This window comes from Salvia hispanica, chromosome 6, assembly GCF_023119035.1.
Source record: "Salvia hispanica cultivar TCC Black 2014 chromosome 6, UniMelb_Shisp_WGS_1.0, whole genome shotgun sequence".
NCBI classification, from domain to species: domain Eukaryota; kingdom Viridiplantae; phylum Streptophyta; class Magnoliopsida; order Lamiales; family Lamiaceae; genus Salvia; species Salvia hispanica.
Genome location: NC_062970.1, coordinates 18,245,251 through 18,268,150, shown reverse-complemented (window position 1 = coordinate 18,268,150; position 22,900 = coordinate 18,245,251). Strand labels below are relative to the sequence as shown.

General features: G+C 34.1%; 2 protein-coding genes across 3 annotated transcripts; one reads left to right on the top strand and one right to left on the bottom strand.

Moving 5' to 3' along the window:
• The first annotated feature begins 7,761 nt into the window (after positions 1-7,761).
• On the top strand, positions 7,762-11,751 carry LOC125196701 (amino acid transporter AVT1J-like). Of its 2 annotated transcripts, none has more exons than XM_048095311.1 (3): positions 7,762-7,998; positions 10,436-11,031; positions 11,113-11,751. In XM_048095311.1, the coding sequence occupies exons 1-3, from the start codon at positions 7,848-7,850 to the stop codon at positions 11,632-11,634; spliced, it is 1,269 nt and encodes a 422-aa protein (XP_047951268.1). In that variant the 5' UTR covers positions 7,762-7,847; the 3' UTR covers positions 11,635-11,751. The 2 variants fall into 2 exon arrangements, with proteins under 2 accessions (XP_047951268.1, XP_047951269.1); XM_048095312.1 differs by lacking the exon at positions 7,762-7,998 and adding an exon at positions 9,849-9,920.
• A 5,475-nt stretch (positions 11,752-17,226) lies between these two features.
• Positions 17,227-18,497, bottom strand: LOC125192643 (probable carboxylesterase 17). The gene has a single exon (XM_048090267.1). It carries the CDS (start codon positions 18,428-18,430, stop codon positions 17,447-17,449), a length of 984 nt encoding a protein of 327 aa, XP_047946224.1. The 5' UTR covers positions 18,431-18,497; the 3' UTR covers positions 17,227-17,446.
• Positions 18,498-22,900: the final 4,403 nt, after the last annotated feature.

Below are 22,900 nucleotides of genomic sequence, written 5' to 3'. Positions count from 1 at the left end.
TAGATAAAGGCAAGGGGAGGAATTGGAGTGTGTAGACTATTTGATCGACCTTAAGCTTGTGGGGACGGCTGCTTAAAAATTTGAACTAGTTCATGCCTATGTGTTTTATTTCCTTAAGTGTTATTTTCTTTTCCTTTTTCTTTCGTATGTTAGTGTCTAGGTCTAGGAGTTTTCTTTGGTCAGGGAATAACCGTCCATTGAAATTCGCCTTATTTCTCTTTTTTCTTGTCTTTATACTTGAGGACAAGTGTGTTTTAAGTGTGAGCAGTTTGATAAGGCTAATTTCATGCATTGGTTATGGGGTAAAATTCTGTGATTTTATGGGTCTAACAAGGTTTTATAAGCCAGGTGTGTAGAGAAATCGCTAGCCCCAGGAAGAAGATGAAGATTGTCGGGGAGAAGAAGCTAGCGGGAAAAATAAGCAGAAAAAGGAAGAGCTACTAGACTGAGGAGCATCAAATCGGAGGGCAAAATGGAGATCACATGAATAGTCTAGAAGCTCTATCGACTATAAATAAGAGCATGCGCTTAACATGAAGGATTATCACTTTTCGGCTCTTAGCTTAGCTTTCCACTTCTCTACACACACTTTCATGGGAATTGGTGCGGGGGTTCACGTTTCACTTTGATTGTGTCGCAACACCGTCTCTACGGAGGCGAAGAAACAATTATCTTTTGCTTTCATGTTTACTTTCGTATTTTCCGAGTCCTCGCTGTTCGAGGCTCGGCTCTGTTTCGTTATTATCGTTGGATACTTCGTACTTTGCAATGGATATCGCTACTTTTGTTTCGTTTATCTTATCGTTATGTTGTTGGTTTGATTTGCTGATTATTGTTGGTTGATTTGAGTTTGGAGTTGGATTGTGAAAATTTTGTTGTTGATCGGTTGAATCTACGTAAACTTGTGAGGATCGGAGATGGAAATGATGTTTGATTGTTGTGGATGACTTGGATCCGGAGTGGATTAAGCGTCCGGTGGATGGATCTGCTTGTTTTCGCTTGATTTTGTTGTTTAGATTCTGCATTCTTGTTTTGCCTTGTCTAGTAGTCGTAGATCTACTTTAGTTTTACCTGTTCTTCGTTTCTATCGGTTTAATTTCGTTCACTTTGCTTCGATCTTCGTTTTGCTCTGTTTTTCACTGGTTGTTCTATGATAAAAGTTAGAGAAGATGATGTCGTTGTTAGTTAGTCCTTAGGTTAGTTATTTTGCAGCTTTTCAGTCGTACTCTGCCTTTTCGGAGAATGGTCCCCACGTCTAATTTTTTCCCAAGTCTAGGTTAATTCAGGAAACTGTTCGCTCGGTCTAGTAATTGTCTTGCTTTATTCTGGTTTATGCATGCTTAAAAGATCCCGTCTAGATCTAGCTGATAGGATAAGTTCTTTAAATTCCCAAGTCTAGGAAGTAAATCTCAACCCCAAAAATTGCGTGGCAGCAACCAAAAATAGTTTGTGGGTCTTTGAACATGTGTACTTACGCATTCATCTCTGTGGATTCGATCCCTACTTCCCTGTACTAATTTTCTTAGCTAAAGTGGGTTGAGGGTTTTGAAGGGGGAGTTAAGGTAATGATTGTGTGCCCAACGACAAGCAGCTCAAGATTCTCTGAGTTCCTAGACCCAGTGTCTAGAGGATTTTCTGGATCGAGGGTTTTTAATTTTAAACACTCTTTCGCTGGCCATTAAACTTTCAGCACTTCATGTAATAGGCTGATCCTATATGATCTTGACTCTGCAGATTGTCCCCTTTTGGGGCTCTCCAATAAGTTCATGTTTCTGTTTCAATTTGTCTTTTTTTTCTCTTTTGAGATATTTGGGGATTTTCGTTCAGCCATCACCATGTTATTTGAGGAATTGTTGGTACTCTTGGGTCTTTATTGGGCATTACTCTTATTCCATTTTTGTGTAACCTTGTTGAAGGTATGGCTGTCCATAGGGGTGTCGAAACGGGTAGCGGGTAACGGGTAATTCCCAACCCAACCCGATACCCGCCGGGTAGCAGGTACCCGATATCCGACGGAATCGGGAAACGAGGCAGGGTCGGGTATTCATATTTTGGGTTTTGCGGGTATTGGGTATACCCAATATCCGCTCGGGTATACCCGTTAGTCCTGAAATACCCGATATTTATATAAGTATTTTATGATTTTTTATTTTAAATATTAATACCTCAAGTTAGAATATACTATATTTTTTTATTAGTAATTTGTGTTAAGCGTATTTTTATGATATTTTAGTTTCTGTAGCATTTCTTAATTTTTTGCTAAGAAATTAGTATTTGTGCGACTCATGTGAATAATCTGTAGTATGTTTTATAATATACTATTGTCTTGATCATGGAGCATATTTTAGTTTCTAATATATTATATTATTGTTAACTACATTAATGTCTAAACTTAAATATGTGATGCAGCCGCACAGATACAATATGTTAGTTGTACAGATGCTCATATGAGCTTTGGTATTTTGGAAGTGTGCAAATTATATCAATTAAATAAATAATAAAAAAGAAGATTTAAAAAAAAAACATGTTGCGGGTTGGGTACCCGCAGTGTCGGGTGCGGGATACCCGACTCGGGTATCGGGTTATACCCGACTTAGTGCGGGATGGGTATCGGGACTGCCATTTCGGCCGAAATCGGGTGCGGGTACCCGCGGGTACCCATTTCGACACCCCTAGCTGTCCAAAAGGGAGTCTTGAGATGCAAGGCTCGGAGTGTCGTGACTGTAGAAACCGAAGGAAAAGGAAAGAAGAGAAAAAGGAAGATTTGACCAAATCACCTCTTTTGATCCTTACTACAAGCAGTAAATTCTAAATTGTGAACTTTGGACTTTTGTAAAGTAGTGGTTCTAGAATCTCTTTGTGTGAAAGATGTAGGAAGTCTCTATATGTATAGAAGTAGGTGTGTAGTACATGGTTATAGGACTCAAATAATTATACTTAGCATTTCTACTTTCCAACAATTGTAGCTCATAAATTTGAAATTCCTTGAACTTTAATTCCATGAGGCAAAAGAACCAAACCAAAAGTCCTTCACTTAAGATGAAATCCAACTTAACATCATAATAAATCCAATCGTCTCCTTGTCCAATATTTTTTTTATTGCCCCCAAAATAGGTGCACGAAAACTCGGGTTGTTACATTTCGAAGGTCAGATTCGTGGCCAACCGCATGCAATACAACAGAGCATACTATTTGGCAAATGGGATATACCCTCGTTGGCCCATAGTTGTCAAGACAATCCGGCATCCGGTTGGTCCGAAGAAACTCTATTTCGCGCGACATCAAGAGGGTGATAGGAAGGATATTGAGCGAGCTTTTGGTGTGCTCCAAGCGCGATGGACCATTATATAGTGCCCGGTACGAGTTTGGCACGAAAATGATGTCGGCGATATCATGTATGTGTATGATATTGCATAACATGATAATAGAGGATGAAAGATTTGTTGCGGGGCGTTGGGCATCAGACGAGGGTGCTAGTTCAAGTCACAATGTTGTCACCGCGCCGATATAGATGGGTGTACCACGCAGTGATCAATACTTGATCCAACGGTTCACCGATATGCGGAGGGAAACAACTCATACCCAACTGCAAGCCAATTTGGTTGAAGAGATCTGGGCACGTACGTGAGCAGGTACATCGTGATATACGAGGCAGTGTTGTTTGTGTGATGTCGATAATTCTCGTTGTATAATTTCCCCCTTTTTATAATACAACAAAGTTTTGGTTTTAATTTTATTTAATTAAATAAATTTTTTTTCAAATTTTTAGTCTGATAATTTTTATTCAACTTAAATTAAAATATGCCAACAATTGATAAAAATGTGATTTGTGGTTGTAGACGCATCCACTATTAGGCTGGATAAGTTTTCGTGGTGGTTGTATACAACTTTTTGTGACTAGTGGTAGAATTTTTTTTTTGGCTATGCCTTGGAGATGGCTACCTATTGTGGACAAGTTTTCGTGGCTGTAGACAACTTTACTGTGAAGACAAATTGTTAATTGACCGGAAGTAGGGTGTGAAGTGCTAATTTGCTTTCCTTCTTCGGTTTATTTATTTTGTTACCTTAATCTATATTATGTCTTCTTATGTCAATGCCAATCATAATTTCTTTATAAGATCAGTGATTCTTGATTCTCTATTACTCACGTTGCATTTTGTGGGATTTAATGTCACTTTTTATGTAATTATAATGATTATTGAAAACCATATTATTATGCAATAAGATAATAATAATTATGTCTTATAAAATTAATATTAATTGTGAATATACATAGTATTATTCTAGGGAATGGAAGATATCAAAACTTGTTTTTATATCCAAATTAAGAATAAACTAGAATTATTAGATTAGGATGATCAAACCGCTTAAATTGCGTCACGTGCAAATATTATTTTTTCTTCACAAATTTGAACTACTAGTAAAAAAAGCGTCACGTAATACATGAAATTAAAGATAATTTTATAAAAATTAAAACAAGATCCTAAATGCAAATGTTTCGTGTCAAAATTTAATAATACTTTCTTGAATTTTCATATAATTCGTACAGTAGATTATATCAATATAACTTACAAAATATGTCAATATAATACATGGATAATGTATATATGAAACTGTATTTACATTTTCATGTATTCGTGTTAACATATTTAATACGCTATATTGATAGAATGTTTCTAAACCCTAAATTTGGTAGTTATTCTTATCTTTTTAACATTAAAAAATAAAAAAATGAAATTATTGTTAGGATTAGTATACTGAAAAGCATATTTCGAGCATGTTGCACGGATAGAATTGCTTATATACAATAAATTCTACAATCCACTTTTAACCCAAGGCGAGAAGAAGTAATTTTATCGCATTGGTGTTTGCTTGTGCATTTATAAGATGCTTCTTAAACATTTAAATGTATAAGAAGCAAACAAGTCTAATTCTTCTACATAGTAGACTGGTCGTGAACGACGTTCACAGAAGGTGACGCAGTCGGTTCTTTGTAGAAGAGAAATAGAATTTCACAACCTAGATAGGCTTTGGCTACCTATCGTGAAAGGTTGCAGTGTTAGTCCGCATGTTTCCTTACCTTAGGAAATAAACGACACTGTGTGGTATAGCACTGAATGATCTAATAGTTGAGACAAGTCTTTCTTGCTATTTACTGAAAGACGAGGTCTCGGTGATTGTTATTTCTTAATCATTGTTGATATAACATTGAGCATACAATATTGATTATGCACTACTTTGATTTATCAAATGGTACGGATTTTTCGCAATCCAAGAATCCTGATATCTTGGGTAGTGGTGATCAATGTCTAGAGGTACTAGTATTGTTATTGCAATGAATCGTGTGATGGGTGAGTCCAGATTGATAATATCCTCAAGAGGTGTTCGAAAAAAGGTTTTATTATTCAGAAACTCGGCCGGTTGGAATTTATTCCAGAATAATAAATAAAGATTTTGAACTAGACAACTCTTGGAAAAAGATATTAATTAATTAAATTCAAATAGCATACTTAAATTAATTAATGAATATTTATATCTTAAACACGGGAGATAATAAATTAAAGAGGTAAATCCCGAATTACTCGTAATTTGAAATTGGATGGGCAGTCAATATTATTATACTATAGTGGATGGTAATAATATTCTGTTGGATTTGAACTAAATTGGAGCTCAATTTAATTAGTGAAAGTCCAACAGGTTTGGCTCAAGTCCGACCTCAATGGATCCCTAATTTGGCCCATCATAACTCTATATAAAGGAGACTAAATAGAAGACTAATTCAATGATTTTAAGCCTAAAATTTCTTGCCCCCTCTCTCTAGAGTAGACGGAATTTTTCATTCCCTTCTGGTGGGAATTATGTCTTCTGTCTAGTCAAGCCCTTTTCGATTCTGACAAGCTTTGCCCACCCAAAGGTCAGATTCTTAGTTCAAGATACAGATTAGAAGGTTCGTGGTTGAGTACGAAGAACATCTCGTGGAGAAGGCGCAAGCAATCGTCGATTCTTTGGAGAATCAGATCGGTAATCCTAAACCGTACAATTCATGAGTTAGGGTTTAATTTCCTTAAGCATGAATTTATGTGCGTTCTTGAATGCAATTGATTGTTTAACATGTGGTTAATTGATCTCATAATCAGTCAAATAGATCTGTATGCGTGATTTATTTGTTTATGCATTGTCTTCCGCTATGCAAGGGGCACCAAACCCCAACAATTATACATGACAATTTATAGACCATTAGATCTCTAAACTCTCATGGTCTTAAATTAGCTATAGTTAGCAATTAAGGGGTGAGTTAGTAATTGATCACACCTCTGTAATAATATGTATGGACATAGTGACTGAAAGTATAATGATATTAAAAATATATGTATTATTATTTTCTAATTATAATTTAAAGACTTATTACGTGTTACCTAACTTCAATTATTCTATTTCTGGGCTAACATACACAAATCACAAATGTATATATTGTTCATGTATTATTGTTAGTAATTGAGCTAACCAAAATTCAATATGACAGTTGGAACAGTGAAGACTCTTTTGGGAAGTAGCCGTTGGGATAACTAACTTTTGGAGCTGAGTTGAGGAGCAACGGTTGAGGTTGGTTGGGTTGGTTCTTGGATGCATTTAACCATAAATAAATATTGGTTGATCGGTTGGGAAGATTCATTATTTAGCAAAGTAAGGATAAAGAGTGGAGGCAAGGGGTTTTTTCTCCAACTGTGCGAAGTGCTCTGGAAGTCACCTTCTTCGAGCGAGTTGAGAGATAGATAGTTCTTCATCTTGTAAACACTGAGAGTTGTAAGCTTTTTGTAATTCTTTCTTGAGTGATCAAATACAACATACACTAGTTTTCTGCCCATGAACGTAGCCGAAACACGTAATCGCCCGTGTTCTTTTCTTTCTCGTTTTGGTTTCGTACAAGCTTCGATCTCAACTCACAACTGTATTAGAATGTTAGTGTTAAAATTAATGATATAATTCGATATTATACGTTTATTCTAAAACTATTAATATTTGGGCACCAACGGTTAAAGTTGTCAGTGTGGCATCAAAGTAATTAGTGTCGTGTTGTTGCAAGAGTCTTTTATATCGAACAATTGTTATCCTAATTATCCAAAACATTTAAAACGCTTTAATTTATAAATCGATTAAATTTATACTTTAACTTGTGAACCACTTTTTTTAAAACATATCTACACGTAATCTTAATTTATTCTTGTAAATTTTAATTATCAACACATGTAACTAAATCCGCATAACAAATTAATACTCCATCTCAGCCCTATACTACTTATTTTAATAATGGTCCGTCACAAGTATAAGAAATAATTCTCCATCTTTCCCAATAGCTATTTATTTTAGTTAATGGTTCATTACAAAATAGAAAATTTGTGTACAATTGTACCGTCACCTAAATCAAGTAATTAAAATGAGAACTTTCAACTTAATTTTTGTTATCTTATTATATTCTGATTATTTTAGTTCTAACAGTCAGATGTAATAATCAATTACACATGTTAATTATGGCATTATAAATTACCATTTTATTAAAAATTCGTCTGAATGAATAGTAAAAGTCAACCATTTTCGTCACTATATGCCCATCACTTTATTTCATTAGCATTTAAAATTGAGGAATTTATACATGGAGTACTAGTATAATAACTAGGCCAAATTTTTTTATTACGGTGAAGCCCAAAATCGACCCTTACTTTCTTATTTCTCACAATCACTCTTCCACGTTTTGTTTCTATAAATGCATGTACATCTTCGCTAATTCGGTATTCCTATAAAAAATTAAAAATAGAAAATTTGCTCACCTAAAAAGGCAGCTGTTTCCGATGACGGCTGCAGCAGACGGTGACGACCTGTCGTTCGGAATACCATTTTTGGCTGAGTCAGCTCACCAACACCAACTCCGCCGCCACAACTCCGGCTCGGGGTCAACATCTTTCTTCAAAACATGCTTCAACGGCGTTAATGCTCTATCAGGTTTCTAACTACAGTACCTTTTCTAATATTTTTTTCTTGTTTGACACATGTTTATTTCCAATTTTCTCATTGACTGGATTTAAATATTTCCTCATTTGAAGTGTGTGAAAATTAGGCCAAATTGTCAAATAAATCACAAAACATTTAGACCTCTCCTCTTTTAAAGTTTTTAAGAGGGGCCAAATTGATTATTAATATGTTTATATTATCTTCTCAGTTCTCGCGAATGGAAGTCTGATGTTCATTCAGGGTCACATCGATGATAATTCTCTTATTCTTGTCTACTTCATGTGTGATTGAAGTCCAATGTTCATTCCGGCCCACATGTGCGGGGTGTGTTAAAATCCTTTGATTCTATCCAAGATTAATTTAGTTATGATCTTATTTAACATCTATATAGAAGTGTGGATAAACCTCCTTTGACGAGAACTTTGAAGGATTAAACGACTCCTTTCTAATAATTATTAAATTCTTGGTCTATCTCATGCTTTTCAAAATAAATAAAAAAATTAATCACAAAGTCAATAGTTAGAAATTTTTTCAATTTTGCCATCCTTCGAGTTTTCGGTTTAAAACATGTTAAACCGACGTGTACTTTTAAAAAATTCACATTTTCATGATATATATTTTAAATTTTGAAAATGTGGGATGAACCAAAATTTAGGCCATATTTCTTTATTTATTGTTACTCAAATATATATTCCCAATTTTATAGATGCTATATATTATTCCGACTAAAATATTAGTACTACGTTTTAAGTTTGTACTAGATCCAACTATTGAGTATTTAGTATGTTACGATAAAGCAGTTTGTTAGAAGAAAAAAAAAACAAAAAACAAAATATGATATAATTACACATTTTAATTATTTTTTATTTTTTTTTTCCACGAAAAATAGTCTTATTTTGTCATTTCGAGATGTTCATAAAAAATAGTCTCATTTTATAAAATGAAAAATTTCTATCAAATAATTTAATCACTTTTTCTCCCTTTTTCTTATACTTTAATCACTTTTTTCTTCTCATCTCTCTTAATTTACCCACTTTCTATCATTCTCTCTTACTAGACTAATTTCTTATTAAACATATGTCATCCACAAATAAAATTATTTTTTATAAATAAAAGGAGTAATATTTTATACTATCAGATAAAATTAAAATAAATAAGTTATCTATCCTACTAATCTTTTCCTAACCACTCCATATTGGTGGCAGCCGTTTTGTCCTTTTCTTACGAAAGTATACAACTAACTCTGTTTAATTAATATCTATATGAAATGCATGGATTACTAGACGTGCATTACATATTGACACTCTTATCTCTAACCTTTCATTTATCCATTTGAGTAGGACGGATGTGCTGTGTCATACATTACACATATATATTTTTAATTACGTTCATTGTCTTGACAATCACAAAAAATACAAGATTATGCTATTTCTAAGCCATTGACCTTTGACCAGAGTAATATAACCGCTTCCATCTAGTTTTTCATTTATGCTCTTTCTATTTTACATTTTTAAGTAGTCGTACATAGGTAGTTTATGGAGTACTATTATTTTATTATTTTTTTTATATTTTATCCCACTTATTTTTTATTAGAATTGTATGAATTTGAATTTGTTTCTATTTTTTATTTAGATATTACTTTGCATTTTATTTTTTATTTTAGTTATTATTATATGACCTCAAAAATGAATTTTGTTTAAGATATACATTAAATACCGTATTATTTATTTTTAATGTGGTAAGTATTCATTTAATAAAAACTCGCACTCTGATTTAAAATTTCTGGATCCGCCACTGCTTAACTATAAGAATTATATATGGAGTATCTTTTTTCATGCGTAAGAGAACAGTCATCTAGTTCATTCATTTTTTTAGAGAATTCAACAGGAATGAATGAGTTAAGTGCAATCAAGGTGACCGTTTTTTCTCTCATATGAAAGATACTCCTCCGTCCGCTATTAGGAGTCACATTTCTTAGCGGCACGAGTTTTAATAAATGCTATGAAAAGTGGACGGAAAAGGGGTCCCACTTGTATATATTAGTTTTATATGAAATATGGGTGGAATGAGTTAGTGGAAGGTGGAACCCTATTACCATTTATGTTAAAAGTGAACCAGACCTCCTATTCATAAACGGACTAAAACGGAAAAAAAAAAAGGACTCCTATTCATGGACGTAGGGAGTAACTCTTATAGTTTGGGAATATTTTAGATCAAAAAAGTTTTAGAAAATGCAAAAATACTTCCTATAATATTATATTAATGTCTAAGGATGTTTAATTATAGTTAAAAATATATATATATGTATGTATTATTTCATCCATTTCCTATTAATTGACACAAATTTTCTTTTTTGTTCTAGTCCTTTGTCCAAGTTCTAATGAATACTCTTGTTTACGAATTTTGACCAAAATTTTATTTTTTTCAGGCGTAGGAATACTATCAGTTCCTTATGCTCTGTCATCAGGCGGATGGTTGAGCTTGATACTGCTCTTCCTCATTGCTGGTTGCACCTACTACACATCTCTACTAATCAAAAGATGCATGGACTTGGACACAAACATCCGAAGCTACCCCGATATAGGGGAGCGAGCATTCGGGTTGAATGGGAGGATGTTCGTAGTAGTAACAATGAACATGGAGCTGTATCTTGTGGCAACCGGTTTTGTGATTCTTGAGGGCGATAATCAACAAAATTTATTTCCGTCCTTTGGAGGAGATTTTGTAACCGGGAAACAGGCGTTCGTTCTCATCGTTGGACTCATCGTGCTACCTACTGTGTGGCTAGACAACATGGCCATTCTTTCTTACATATCCGCCACTGGAGTAGTCGCTTCCTTTTTGCTCATCGCTTCTGTTTTGTGGTCTGCTGTTTTTGATGGCATCGGATTTCAGGAGCAGGGCACTATGTTTCAGAGCAGAGGAATCCCTACCGCGATTAGCCTATATGCGTTCTGTTACTGCGCACATCCGGTTTTTCCAACGTTGTACACTTCCATGAGAAACCAAAAGCAATTTTCTAAGGTTAGGTTATGAAACAGTTAGTTTTGGCGCCAACAACGGTAGTACTTTTGTCATTGATCTTGACATATATGATGGTTGCAGGTTTTGCTCGTATGCTTCCTTTATTGCACCATGAGCTATGGTTCGATGGCTGTCCTAGGGTATCTGATGTTCGGGTCAAAGGTGCAGTCTCAGGTGACATTGAATCTCCCTACTAACCTGGTCAGTTCCAAAGTAGCCATCTATACTACGTTGGTCAATCCATTGGCTAAGTATGCTTTGATGGTGTGTCCAATTGTGAAAACTCTCGAGAGGCGATTCTTGGTGGGGCGTAGTAGACGGTGGAGCATATTGATTAGGACTGCATTGGTGGCGAGCACGATATTTGTGGCCTTGGTTGTGCCTTTCTTCGGGTATCTAATGTCACTGGTGGGGGCGTTTCTGAGCGTCACGGCCTCAATCATACTGCCTTGCTTGTGCTATATGAAGATCTCGGGGATCTATGTTAGAATCGGGAGCGAGTTGATTGTGTTGTGTGGGATTATAGTGATTGGTATTATTGTGCTTCTAGTTGGTACTTATACAGCTTTGTTGGAGATTTTGAGCCATTCGATTCCATTTTGATTGTGTTTTCTAATTTGATGATCGTGTATTCCTGTAAAGAATATACTTAATTATTAGTTGTTGTTGTAAATTTATTGATTATTTCAATTAGCAAGCTTACTAATATCATGTTATTAAGATGAAACTAGATTTAAATTTCTTTAGTCTTCTACCTCAAGTGAGTGAATAAGGTTGTACTATGGGTGTGAATTATCAAAATTACATCCTCCGTCCGCCATTAGGAGTCTCATTTCTTGATTGCACGGATTTTAAGAAATGTTAAAAAAAGTGGATGGAAAAAAAAGTTAGTGAAATAGGAGTCTCACTTGTATATATTAATTTTAAATGAAATGTGAGTGGAATGAGTCAGTGGAAGGTGAAACCTTAAAACCATTTATGGTAAAAGTAAAACAGAACTCCTATTCGCGGACGGACTAAAATAGAAAAGCGGGACTCCTATTCGCGGACGGAGGGAGTAATGAACATGGGTTGTGCACTAAAGAAGTCCAGATATACTGCTGAGTCAGTCATTTTCTCGGTTTCAACCCAGATATACTGCTGGGTTTATTTGACCCACAGTCGGTGACCCGCTCTGATACCATGATAGAAATCTATGGTGAGATTTATATATTGATTTCTGTTATCTTTGTACACCAATCAATGTGAGATAGTTGTAATATACTCCCTCTGTCCCATTAGAAATGAAACGTTTCCCTTTTGGGTTGTCCCAATAAAAATGAAACGTTTCATAAAATTGAAACAACACTATCTCTACTTTTTCGTTTCTCTTACTTTACTCTCTTTTCATTAACTCACAAAACAACACTGCATAAAATCTCGTGCCGAAATCCAAATGTTGCATATTTATTGGGACGGAGGGAGTATTTTTAGTTTCAATGGCTAACACTACTGTCTTTAGTTTGGAATTTTAAAAAATCTTACTATAAAAATATGTGAAAACTAAGTTAACATGTTGAATTAAATACTTCCTCTGTCCCACTATAAGTAAGGCATTTTTCAGCTGCTGTTTTGCGAATATGATAATAAATAATTAAAGTAAAGAGAAAGTAAAGTAAAAGAAAGAATAATATAGAAGATAGTTATATATATATTATTCTCTTACTTTGTTTACTCCATTCTAATTATTTATTAGCAAAACAACGTCTGAATTGAAACGTCTCACTTGTAATGGAACGGAGGGACTAAATGAATTTGAATCCAAAATTAATGATAAATTCGTATCTAAAAATGTTTGTTAGTGATTTAATTCAAAATTAAGCGGATCAAATAATCGTCGCACGTCTTGGATTTTAACGCTTTTTTATGAAGTTGCGGCTTTATTTATGAAGTAAATGTTCCATATAGCAAGTATGTATTCCTTTATTAAAATCAAATCTTTAATCCAAACGATTGCTTAACTCTAAAACAGAACGTCTGGAACAAGTTAAGGCTTTAATTATCGAGTTTTGGCCATTATTTTGAATATAATAAGTATTGGGCAATATTCTAAAAATTTAGAAACTTCGGGTGATGATTGTAATATTACATAATGTTTTAATAACAATCACATATGGCCAATCATTATAGTGTGATTATGATATAGCTAATTGAATGATTTATGAGGAGTTTTCAATATATCCAATTGATTTTTCAAATCTATTACTAAATGTATCCAATTGATTAAATCATAAATTAATATTCATTTTAATTATTTTTGATTACCTAGAAAATGCATTTTTATTTCTATAATGTTTAGTGGAATTTAAAACGTTTGAGGAATTATTGGTGGCCTTTAGTTTTTATCTATAAATACATGTTTTTCATCATAGAATTATCTTTTCAGTTTAAACATTAGATAAATTTCAAAATTGCTTCGTCAAAGATTCAACTTCAGCGGTTGACAACAGGAGCTCTTCTGCAACGGTTAATGGAGATGGAGGCGGTGGAGATATAGTCCTGTAAAAGGTGAAGAGCCGAAGACGCGAGTCGGATGTTGTGGAGAGAGGGTCGTGTAAGAGGAGGTGAAAAGAAAATAGTTTGAAGATCATTCTCTATTTGAGTGTTTTAGTTCGTAGTTAAGTTTTTTTTAACGTTATTTTGTTTTATTTTATTTTTTATTATTTTGTTTAAATATTTTTCATCTTAGCTATAATAGTTTTTTTTTCTCAAATAAAGAAATCGCAAAAGCTGACTATCTATGACATTTGGAAGCTAAAATTGTACGTTTGTCGCCAACTTTATTACTTCCATAGGTTTCATGCAAAGAAAACACCCAAAGTCAACGAAATAGTGAAAGGAAGCAAAGAAGACGAAGAACATAAAATACCACATTCTTTATGCGCACATACATAAATCATCAAATTGGTGACTAAAGAGGAAAATAGGACTGAGGTAAAGAGTCAACGATAGTTTCGGCCTTTCGAGTATAAATAAGCAGGAGAGAGGAAAATAAATCATCATATTGGAGACTAAACCACGTACATAAATCATCAAATTGGAGACTAAAGAGGAAAATAAGACTGAGGTAAAGAGTCAAAGATAATTTCAGCCTTTCGGGTATAAATAAGCAGGGGAAAGAAGTTACAATGCGCTGATGGTGAGTGTTTTGTGAATTTTTGTTTTATTATTTTTATTTTGCTATTTTTATTAATGTACTTTTACGGTTGTTTACAAATATAAGAATTATTATTTTATCTACTGAGATTTGATCTCCTCTGCGACGTTATATATGCGCGACATATCTACATATTCCGAAGTGGAGTAATAACTTATTTATTTATTATTCTTAATGTTTTCTCTACCATGTAAACGTAATATCATCTCTATCAAGGATCCACGGCCGTGAACAAACCTATCTACATATTCCGAAGTATGGACAATACCTGCATCACAAATTTTTTGATTCATCTTCAAATACTCCCAAACATCATCCCTGCGGAATTTATCACTCCCGCATCAAATTTTTTTGATTGATTTCAAGTTTGGGCGGTGGCTAAACAAAAATGAAAATCCCCAACGCCCATAAATCGAAAAAGGGATAAGTGGATATAAGAAATTTGTTGTCACGCTCTGCAATTATTATGCAATTTTAGGAGGAGGAAGAGAGTGGAAGGGGTTTTACATCTCGTGCTCCGCAATTTTATGATTTCTAAAATTTTGGAAGAAATAAGAGATCGGAAGCTAATGTACTAAGGAATTTCAATTTGGAGAATGAAATCATGAAATATGGAATTGTTGGGTTATGCGTAATGTTGATGGAGAGTTAGACACGGAGGAAAAAAAGAGCAATTGTGCGAAACTGTAGAGAGAGAAGATGAATTAGATCTGGGAATTGTTTTTGACAGACTTGAGTAAATGGTGAAGAATCTGAAGAGAGAATATTACGAATAATAAATTAAAAAAAATATTATTCCACTTGGCAGTCGCTCATATATCGTCGCCCATGTGATCAAATCTCTTATTTATTAATGTTTAGTTTTATTACTCCCTTCATCTCACTTTAGTAGTCCCATTGACTTTTCTGTCTTCGTTTATAAAAAAGATAATAAATAGTTAGAGTGGAAAAATGGTAAAGTAAGAGAAAGAATAATGTAAATAAGACTCTTCTCTACATTATTCTCTCTCTTGCTTTACCATTTCTTCACTTTAACTATTTATTATTATTTTTATAAAACGAGTGCAGAAAAGTCAATGGGACTGCTAAAGTGGGACGGAGGGAGTATTATTTATACTTTTTATTTGTTCTGTAATTCATCATTTTATCGTTTTAAGAAGATATTATTGCCCCCTAATATTTTATTTGTATATTCAATATTTTATTAGATTATATACTCTTGATATATACTCCTATATTTTTTTAATCTTATGTAATGATATTGTCACTTATTTTAATTTATTTATTCATGATATCAAGATAATAGTACAAAATATTTTAAGTGCGCAATGGACATGGGTTAACACTGGTTTTTGATAATGTCGCAATTGGTTACAAGACGAGAACAAATCTTGGGAATAATCTGAGTGTAGTCCTATTCATACACAATATGTTTATATATGAAATAATTTATTGACATAGTGTTTATATGCTATATTACTATACTTTTTATCTAATAAAGTACTCCTTCCATGTTATAATAGATGGACTTTTTTTTTTAGTTTGTCCATAAAAAATATTATATTTCATTTTCGAGAAAAGTTCTTCTCACATATCAACAGGTAAAATTATAGATTTTCTCCCAATTTAACACACAAACCAACATATAGCATCTATTATGGGTTTAGGGGGGTTTAGTATAATGAGGAGGTGTCAGGATTGTCATTTAGGAGTAGTTAGGGCCTATTAAATGAGAATTTCATATGTTTGCATTGTCATTTAGAGCATCCGTAATATGATGGATATTCCGACGGACTAGCACTAGGACTAGCCAAAAACACTTTCTGCCACGTCACTAGTACTAGCTACTGCACTGTCAAATCACTAGGACATCTCACTGCACAATAGTGGACAAGCACTAGGACTAGCACTAGCACTAGGACATCCCAACAAATAAATTCACAAATTCACAAATACGGAATTAAAATTTCGACATGAATACGGGAAAATGCAACCATTTTAAATAAATTATAAAAAAAAACATACATAAAAATTTAAAAAAAAATTACATAATAAAAAAATTAAAAAAACTGATAGTCCGTCGGGAGCCCACAATAGCGGACTAGCTCCTTATCCGACGGACAAGAGGTTGTCCATCGGGCTCGTCCGTCACCTGCTAGCTGGTCGCAGTAGTGGACTAGCGCGACGGACGAGCGGCTAGTCCGTGCTCCAATCCGTGCGCTAGTCCACTATTGTGGATGCTCTTAGAATTTCTGAGTGGCCCGTGGAATTGGCAATGAGTACGTGGTTACCGTGTCTTCAAAAAATGGTGTGATACGTAACTAGCGTGAACGGTTATTGCCTTCATGAATAATGAATTTACCAATGAGCCTAGATTTTGAAGACTCTTCTTAATACTATTCTCTATTTTAACTATATATTAGTATGATTTTTATAAAACGAGTGTGCAAAAGTGACCGGAACTACTAAAGTGGGACGGAGGGAGTATAATTTAGTTAATGGACAATATTGAAGTTTAAAGTAGAGAAAAAAAAGTAAAAATATGATAGTTATTAAGAAATAATTATTTAAGAAACTTTTGAATTTTAAATTGTTGGGGAGCCCGAGATTAGCAATGAACAAATTGAAAGGATAGACGAAGACATCGAGCAATATTGATGCACTTTTTTTTAGCACTAAAACTAACTGCAAATATACAATGTACGGAACACACTATAACAAAAGTCAGTACCAAATATCCAACATGAGGAATATGATTACAGATTGACCACCACATACTCAACCCCATATACTATTTGGAGGAACATGGTTTCGGGGTTTGTAGTAACTAAAATTAAACAAATTAAAGTAAGTAAACAGATGTTGCAATAAGAGGATACAAGATATATTTAGAGATATGATTTTGCTACTTAATCTAATTAAAACACAATTAAGACATCCAAACAACGACTATAGAGTTACTAGGACGAGTCACCTAATTATTCAAGCCAGTGAAGATAGATTACTAACATTAAGTTTATTAAATGACCACGCAAACTAACAAACTGGAATATGTGGATTAAACAACCACCAGATAACATGAAAACAAACATTCACAATAACATGATCATGAAAATACACACATGCATAAGGCATGCATGCATTATAAAAAGCAACACCAAACAAACCACACAAAGAAAGCAGGCAAACAACAAGAAGAAGACAAACGGACAAGAAAAGTCAATGGGTGTTGATAAAGCGAGTGATCACTTCAAACAGCTTCCGAGTCTCCTCTGCCACTTTGGGGTCTGAATCAACGGCGACCTTGTTGAGGTAGAAGCTATGGCCGACGTCGTGGCTCGTAAACAGCTCAATCTCCTTCCCCGCCTTCTTCATCGCCTCATAGAACTCCATCTCCCTATCCCTCACCAGATCATGATCCGCCATGCAGTACAGATACGGCGGCAGCCTCACCGTCTCCAGCGGCGGCGCCGCCTCCCCCATCGGGCACGTGATCGGGTGCTCCTTCGTGGCCCCCTCCGGCAGCGCCATCTCCAGCATCTTGTCCATCATCTCCGGCGTCAGAAACGGCGTCTCCGCCTTCTCCATCTCCGACTTGCTCCGCTGCGTCCGGCAGAAGTCCGTGTGCATCAGCACCGCCCCGGCCAGCTTCACCCCCGCGTCCCCCGCACGCGCCGCCACCTGGTGCGCGATGTTCCCGCCGGAGCTGTCTCCGATGAGAAAAATCCGGCCGAAGTCGGCGGCGCCGTCGAGCCAGGGGTGGTGGGGCCCGGCCCGGGCGAGCCACTCGAGGGCGGAGAAGCCGTCGTCGCAGGCGGCGGGGAGGCGGTGCTCGGGGGCCTGGCGGAGGTAGGGCGAGACCACGATGGCGCGTGCCTCACGCGCCAGGCGCTTGTAGACGGTGTAGTACATGAACCAGTCGGCATCGCTGAGGCAGAAGCCGCCGCCGTGGAAGTGGACGAGGAGGGGGAGCTTTTCGGGGTCGTCGGGCTTCTTTTCGGGTAGGTAGATGCGGACTTTGAGGCCGGAGTCGGTGGTGGCGTCCGCGACGGCGACGCCGTCTATGAAGTCGTTGTGGGGCGGCACGGGGTCCATCATGAACTTGACCGTGGGTGGACCGGTCCAGGTCCGGTCCACCGTGCCATCGTCGAATATTCGGAGCCAACCGGAAATCTTTTCCACCACTTTTCTCTCTTGCGACATGGTAGATATAGTAGTATATTGAAGATTAGATGTTGAAGAAAATGGATGTGTGTTGTTTTGCTTGAGAATGCATGACTAAATTTATATAGGTGATTATGATATGATACACCATGATTTCGTTTTATTTTAAAATTTTATTTATGTCGTATTATAGTCAACTGACTATTGTACACCATTTGCTTGATGATATGAAATAAAGTGGAATATAATTACTACTCCTATAGTATATAACATTAAATTTCACTAAATTTTTTTGGAGTTTATGACGTTATAAGATGTACTCCTATAACTACTACTCTCTCCGTTCCATGTAATGGAGACGTTTCTTTTTGGCACGGAGATTAAGAAAAATTGTGTTAGGTGAATTAAGTAAATAGATAATAAAGTGAAAAATGAAAAAGGTAGAGAAATAAAGAGAGAAAAAAGTAAGAAAGAGTAAAGTAGGTGTGGAAAAATGTGTTGACTTTTACTAAAAGAGGAAATGACTCTATTACTATGGAACATACAAAAATGACAAAATGACTCTATTACTATAAAACTAAGAGGGCATTAGTTTATTAATAACGTGACAGCACCATGGGTTGCGAAAGTAACACTTTATCTACAGCTTATTAAATAAACACACGTCACTAACCCAAGCTTATTATTTGGATTGGGAATAATTGACTTCTTGTGGGTGGTTAACTGAGCGAATTAGTTTGAATTATTCAAATGGAGTACAAAATTATGTTAAACATGCTTTCGCTTTTATAATTGTTTTAGTTTATTTGTCTATTTTAGTTTATTTGTCTATTACTAATAGTTAAATACTTTGAATTTTAAGATTCAAAAGTAGTTAACTCTAATGATATTTTGATTAATTATTCAATATCTATATCTTATTTTATTAGGATTATTCATATTCCTAATGATTTTGATTGTTTGGCCTGATCGAATAATTCACTGCAGTGTTCATAATCATTATGAAGAATTGGTCCGGTGTGTAATCCACAATACGCATGCTTAAAGAGAAGAATTAAGGTTATATTACATTCTTTCCGTGATTCATATTCCTTTTAAGGGGTGTTCCAAAGTAAGCGAGTCATTTCTTTTTTTGGATTATCTTTTACTTTTTTTTCTCTATTTTTTCATATATTTTATTTCATTCTCTTCACTTAACTAACAAAATTCTATTTTCTTAAAAGGTGTGCCCAAAAGTATGTCTCACTTGCTGAGAAACGGAGGGAGTTACTAAAAATGGAAGCACATTTATCTCTGCTTGATTCCCTCTTTTATACTTTATTCTCTCCATTTAAAATATAAAATAAATTGCATAAAATCTTATGTCATCCAAGAAAACGGGTTATCTTCTTTGGGGCGGAGGGATAAAGAGAAAGAGATCAAATGAAACTTATAATGCTACATGCAAGTAGAAAAGAGGAACATTTTTTAGCTTTTTATTCACAAATATCTACCGCTTTGTATTTTTATTGAATCCTTATATGATTCAAACTAGATGGAGCAAAAAAATTGATTTATTTGTGTATCTGTTGTTCAAGCATTCAAATGAATTATCAAACTCTAACTATAAATTAATAAATTATAATAGTAACTAAATATTTCTGATTTTGAACACTAAACTATATTTTTGAAAATGAATAAATCTTAATTAAATATTGACTAACTTCTAATTAACTATTATAAATAATTAGTTAAATTTGAATTAATAAATCCTAATTAAATAGTGACTAACTCTTAAACGAGTTTCACGCATATGTATGGAATGATTATATGACCCCTTTTTATCGGCAAGAAAGAGCCTAAAGCCTGAAACGACAAACCATAGTGAAGATATATGGAATTCAAACTGGGGCCTTCATTATCTGCTAAAGGTGAACCAATATCAAAAAAGTTATGCTAAAGTTAGTACTAACTGTTGGAACTTAGTAGCTCAATTTATCGATTCCATTAATTTTGATAAAGGATAATTAAGAACATTGTGATTTATTGACTTAATATTTATTCGAGTCTTATCACTAAATAAAGTTGAATTACTGATGTAATATTCGACTGTGGCCGATTCCTTCTGATGGTACCAAAGGATAACAGTCGACGATTTTGATGGATTACCGACGGAATTTTGGTAATCCGCAGCTTAAAAAAATTTCCAATGGGAAAATTGTAATTGCTTACGGAAAATTTCGTTGGTAAATTGTATAGTTAACAATGAACTTAATAACTAATTAATTATACATATATAAGAGAGATTTCAAGACACGTGTTGGGTTTTGTGGAAAAATTATTTTAGTTGAATTGTATTAATTATGAGATTCGGTATAGATTTGGAAAGTACATTTGGTAAGGATAATGGCAAAATCGCTTATTACTACTACATTTTGTTATGTAATTTTATAACTCCAATTTCCAAACACAAAAATTTAAAATGTTACTCCATTTGGAAGGAATATAGTCTTCCAGGAAAAAAAGACATTTTTAATTGAAACTGTTATTGGAGAAAAAATTACGTAATTCACCTTCATATATATCGACGGGCAACGCCAAGGGTTCGGAGAAATAATTTGTTTTAGTACGACATCTCTCCATAAAAAACTAATTTTATTTTTCTAATTTTGGTTGTCATAAAAAATTAGTCTATATTTATTTATGGTAAATTTTTTAAATCTCGTGCCAGAAAAAATATCCAACTGCCTTGAGACAGAGTGGGTGTATTTATTTCTTAATTTTCATGCTAAAAAAGATGTCTCTATTAATGAAACCATTTAAACAAATTATTTCTCAAAAGTCAAAAGTAAACCCCTGTGCATCATCCATCTGTGTATTATGTATATGAAGGTGAGTTAACGTAATTTTTCCTTTTAAAGTAACAGTTGCAAATAAAAATTAGTACTTATAATTATAATTTAATCATGACAAATGCATTTTACAGTTGGATATATTGTAATATGTCTCATTTTATAAAACACAAATCATAATTCAACTTGTTAGGTATGTGGATCCACTTACTGCTATTTCCATTCAAAGAGGATTCACATTTCCTCAGTCAATTATGATAATTATTTAAGACTGTAAAAATTAATACTAGTACAAAAGATTTTTGAATAATATATTTGGTTGATTAAGACGGCCTATATAATTGGGTTATTATCTAATAATCTCACCCCCTTCACTAAGTTTACTTTTTAAACATCGGATCCTGGGCTACTTAAAGAATTTACAAGTACTCCACTATTTTTCAAAATCTCAAGAAATCATTGATAATAGTGAAACTCATCTATATAAATATAATGTCAAGGGTATTCTAGCCTCCGTTTTTCTACAAAAATAAAATTAGCTATTGCGATTGCTTGATCAATATAATTTTATGATAAAATACACAACATAATACTCCCTTCATTTGATATTAATGTCTTAATTTGATTTCATACAGGTTTTAAAAATTGTAAAAAAGTAAGCGGAAAAAATCAATGGAAGATAAATCTTATTTTTATATTAAACTTATAATAAAATATGAATGATTTAAATTAATTGAATATTATAAGTTATCAAAAATAATAAGTGGAGTATAAATTAAAATATGTAATTATTGACATTTCAAAATGACAAGACCTTGAATAGTGGAGGAAATTAGTAATAGTTTAGAATAACATCTTAATACTACTATTAATTAGTCTAAAATGAGGAAAATAAAATGAAGGACTGTGAATATGGGGGAGACGCCGGAAATTACAGCTCCTTTTAATAAGGTTATGAATTAATAAATCCTAATATTAAACTGATGAGTTCTAATTTAGATAGTAATTATAGTTATGAAATAATAATCCTCATTAACTATTTATTAAATTCTAAATTAACTATATAACAAATACTCCCTCCGTCCACAAAAAATAGACCACTTTTGTCAATTTTGGGACGTCCACAAAAAAATAGATCACTTTCTAAAAATGGAAAGTTTATCTCTCATACTTTTCCCACTTTTTCTTCCCTCTCACATACTTTACTCACTTTTTCTCCCTATCTCTCTTACTTTACCTATTTTTTCTCATCCTCTCTCTTACTTTACCAATTCCACATTAAAATCTGTGTCATACACAAAGTGATCTATTTTTGGTGGATGGAGGGAGTAATAAATTATACTCCCTCCGTCCCAAGATAAGTGACCTACTTCTTTTGGGCACGGGATTTAAGGAATAGTATTTTAATAAGTTAAAGTGGAGAGAGAAAAGTATGAGAGAGAGAAAAGAGAATAAAGTAAGTGGAGAATAAAGTAAGAGAGATGACTTTTTGCTAAAAATGGAAATAGGTCACTTATAGTGGGACATCCCAAAAAAGAATACAAATCACTTATCTTGGGTTGGGACGGAGGGAGTATTCAACTTTTGATCTCCTAAAACGAGTTTCACGCTGCACGCAATGCACTATGTATAAATTATTAAAGCACCTTTTTTTGGCAAAAAGAGCTTTAAAAGCGTG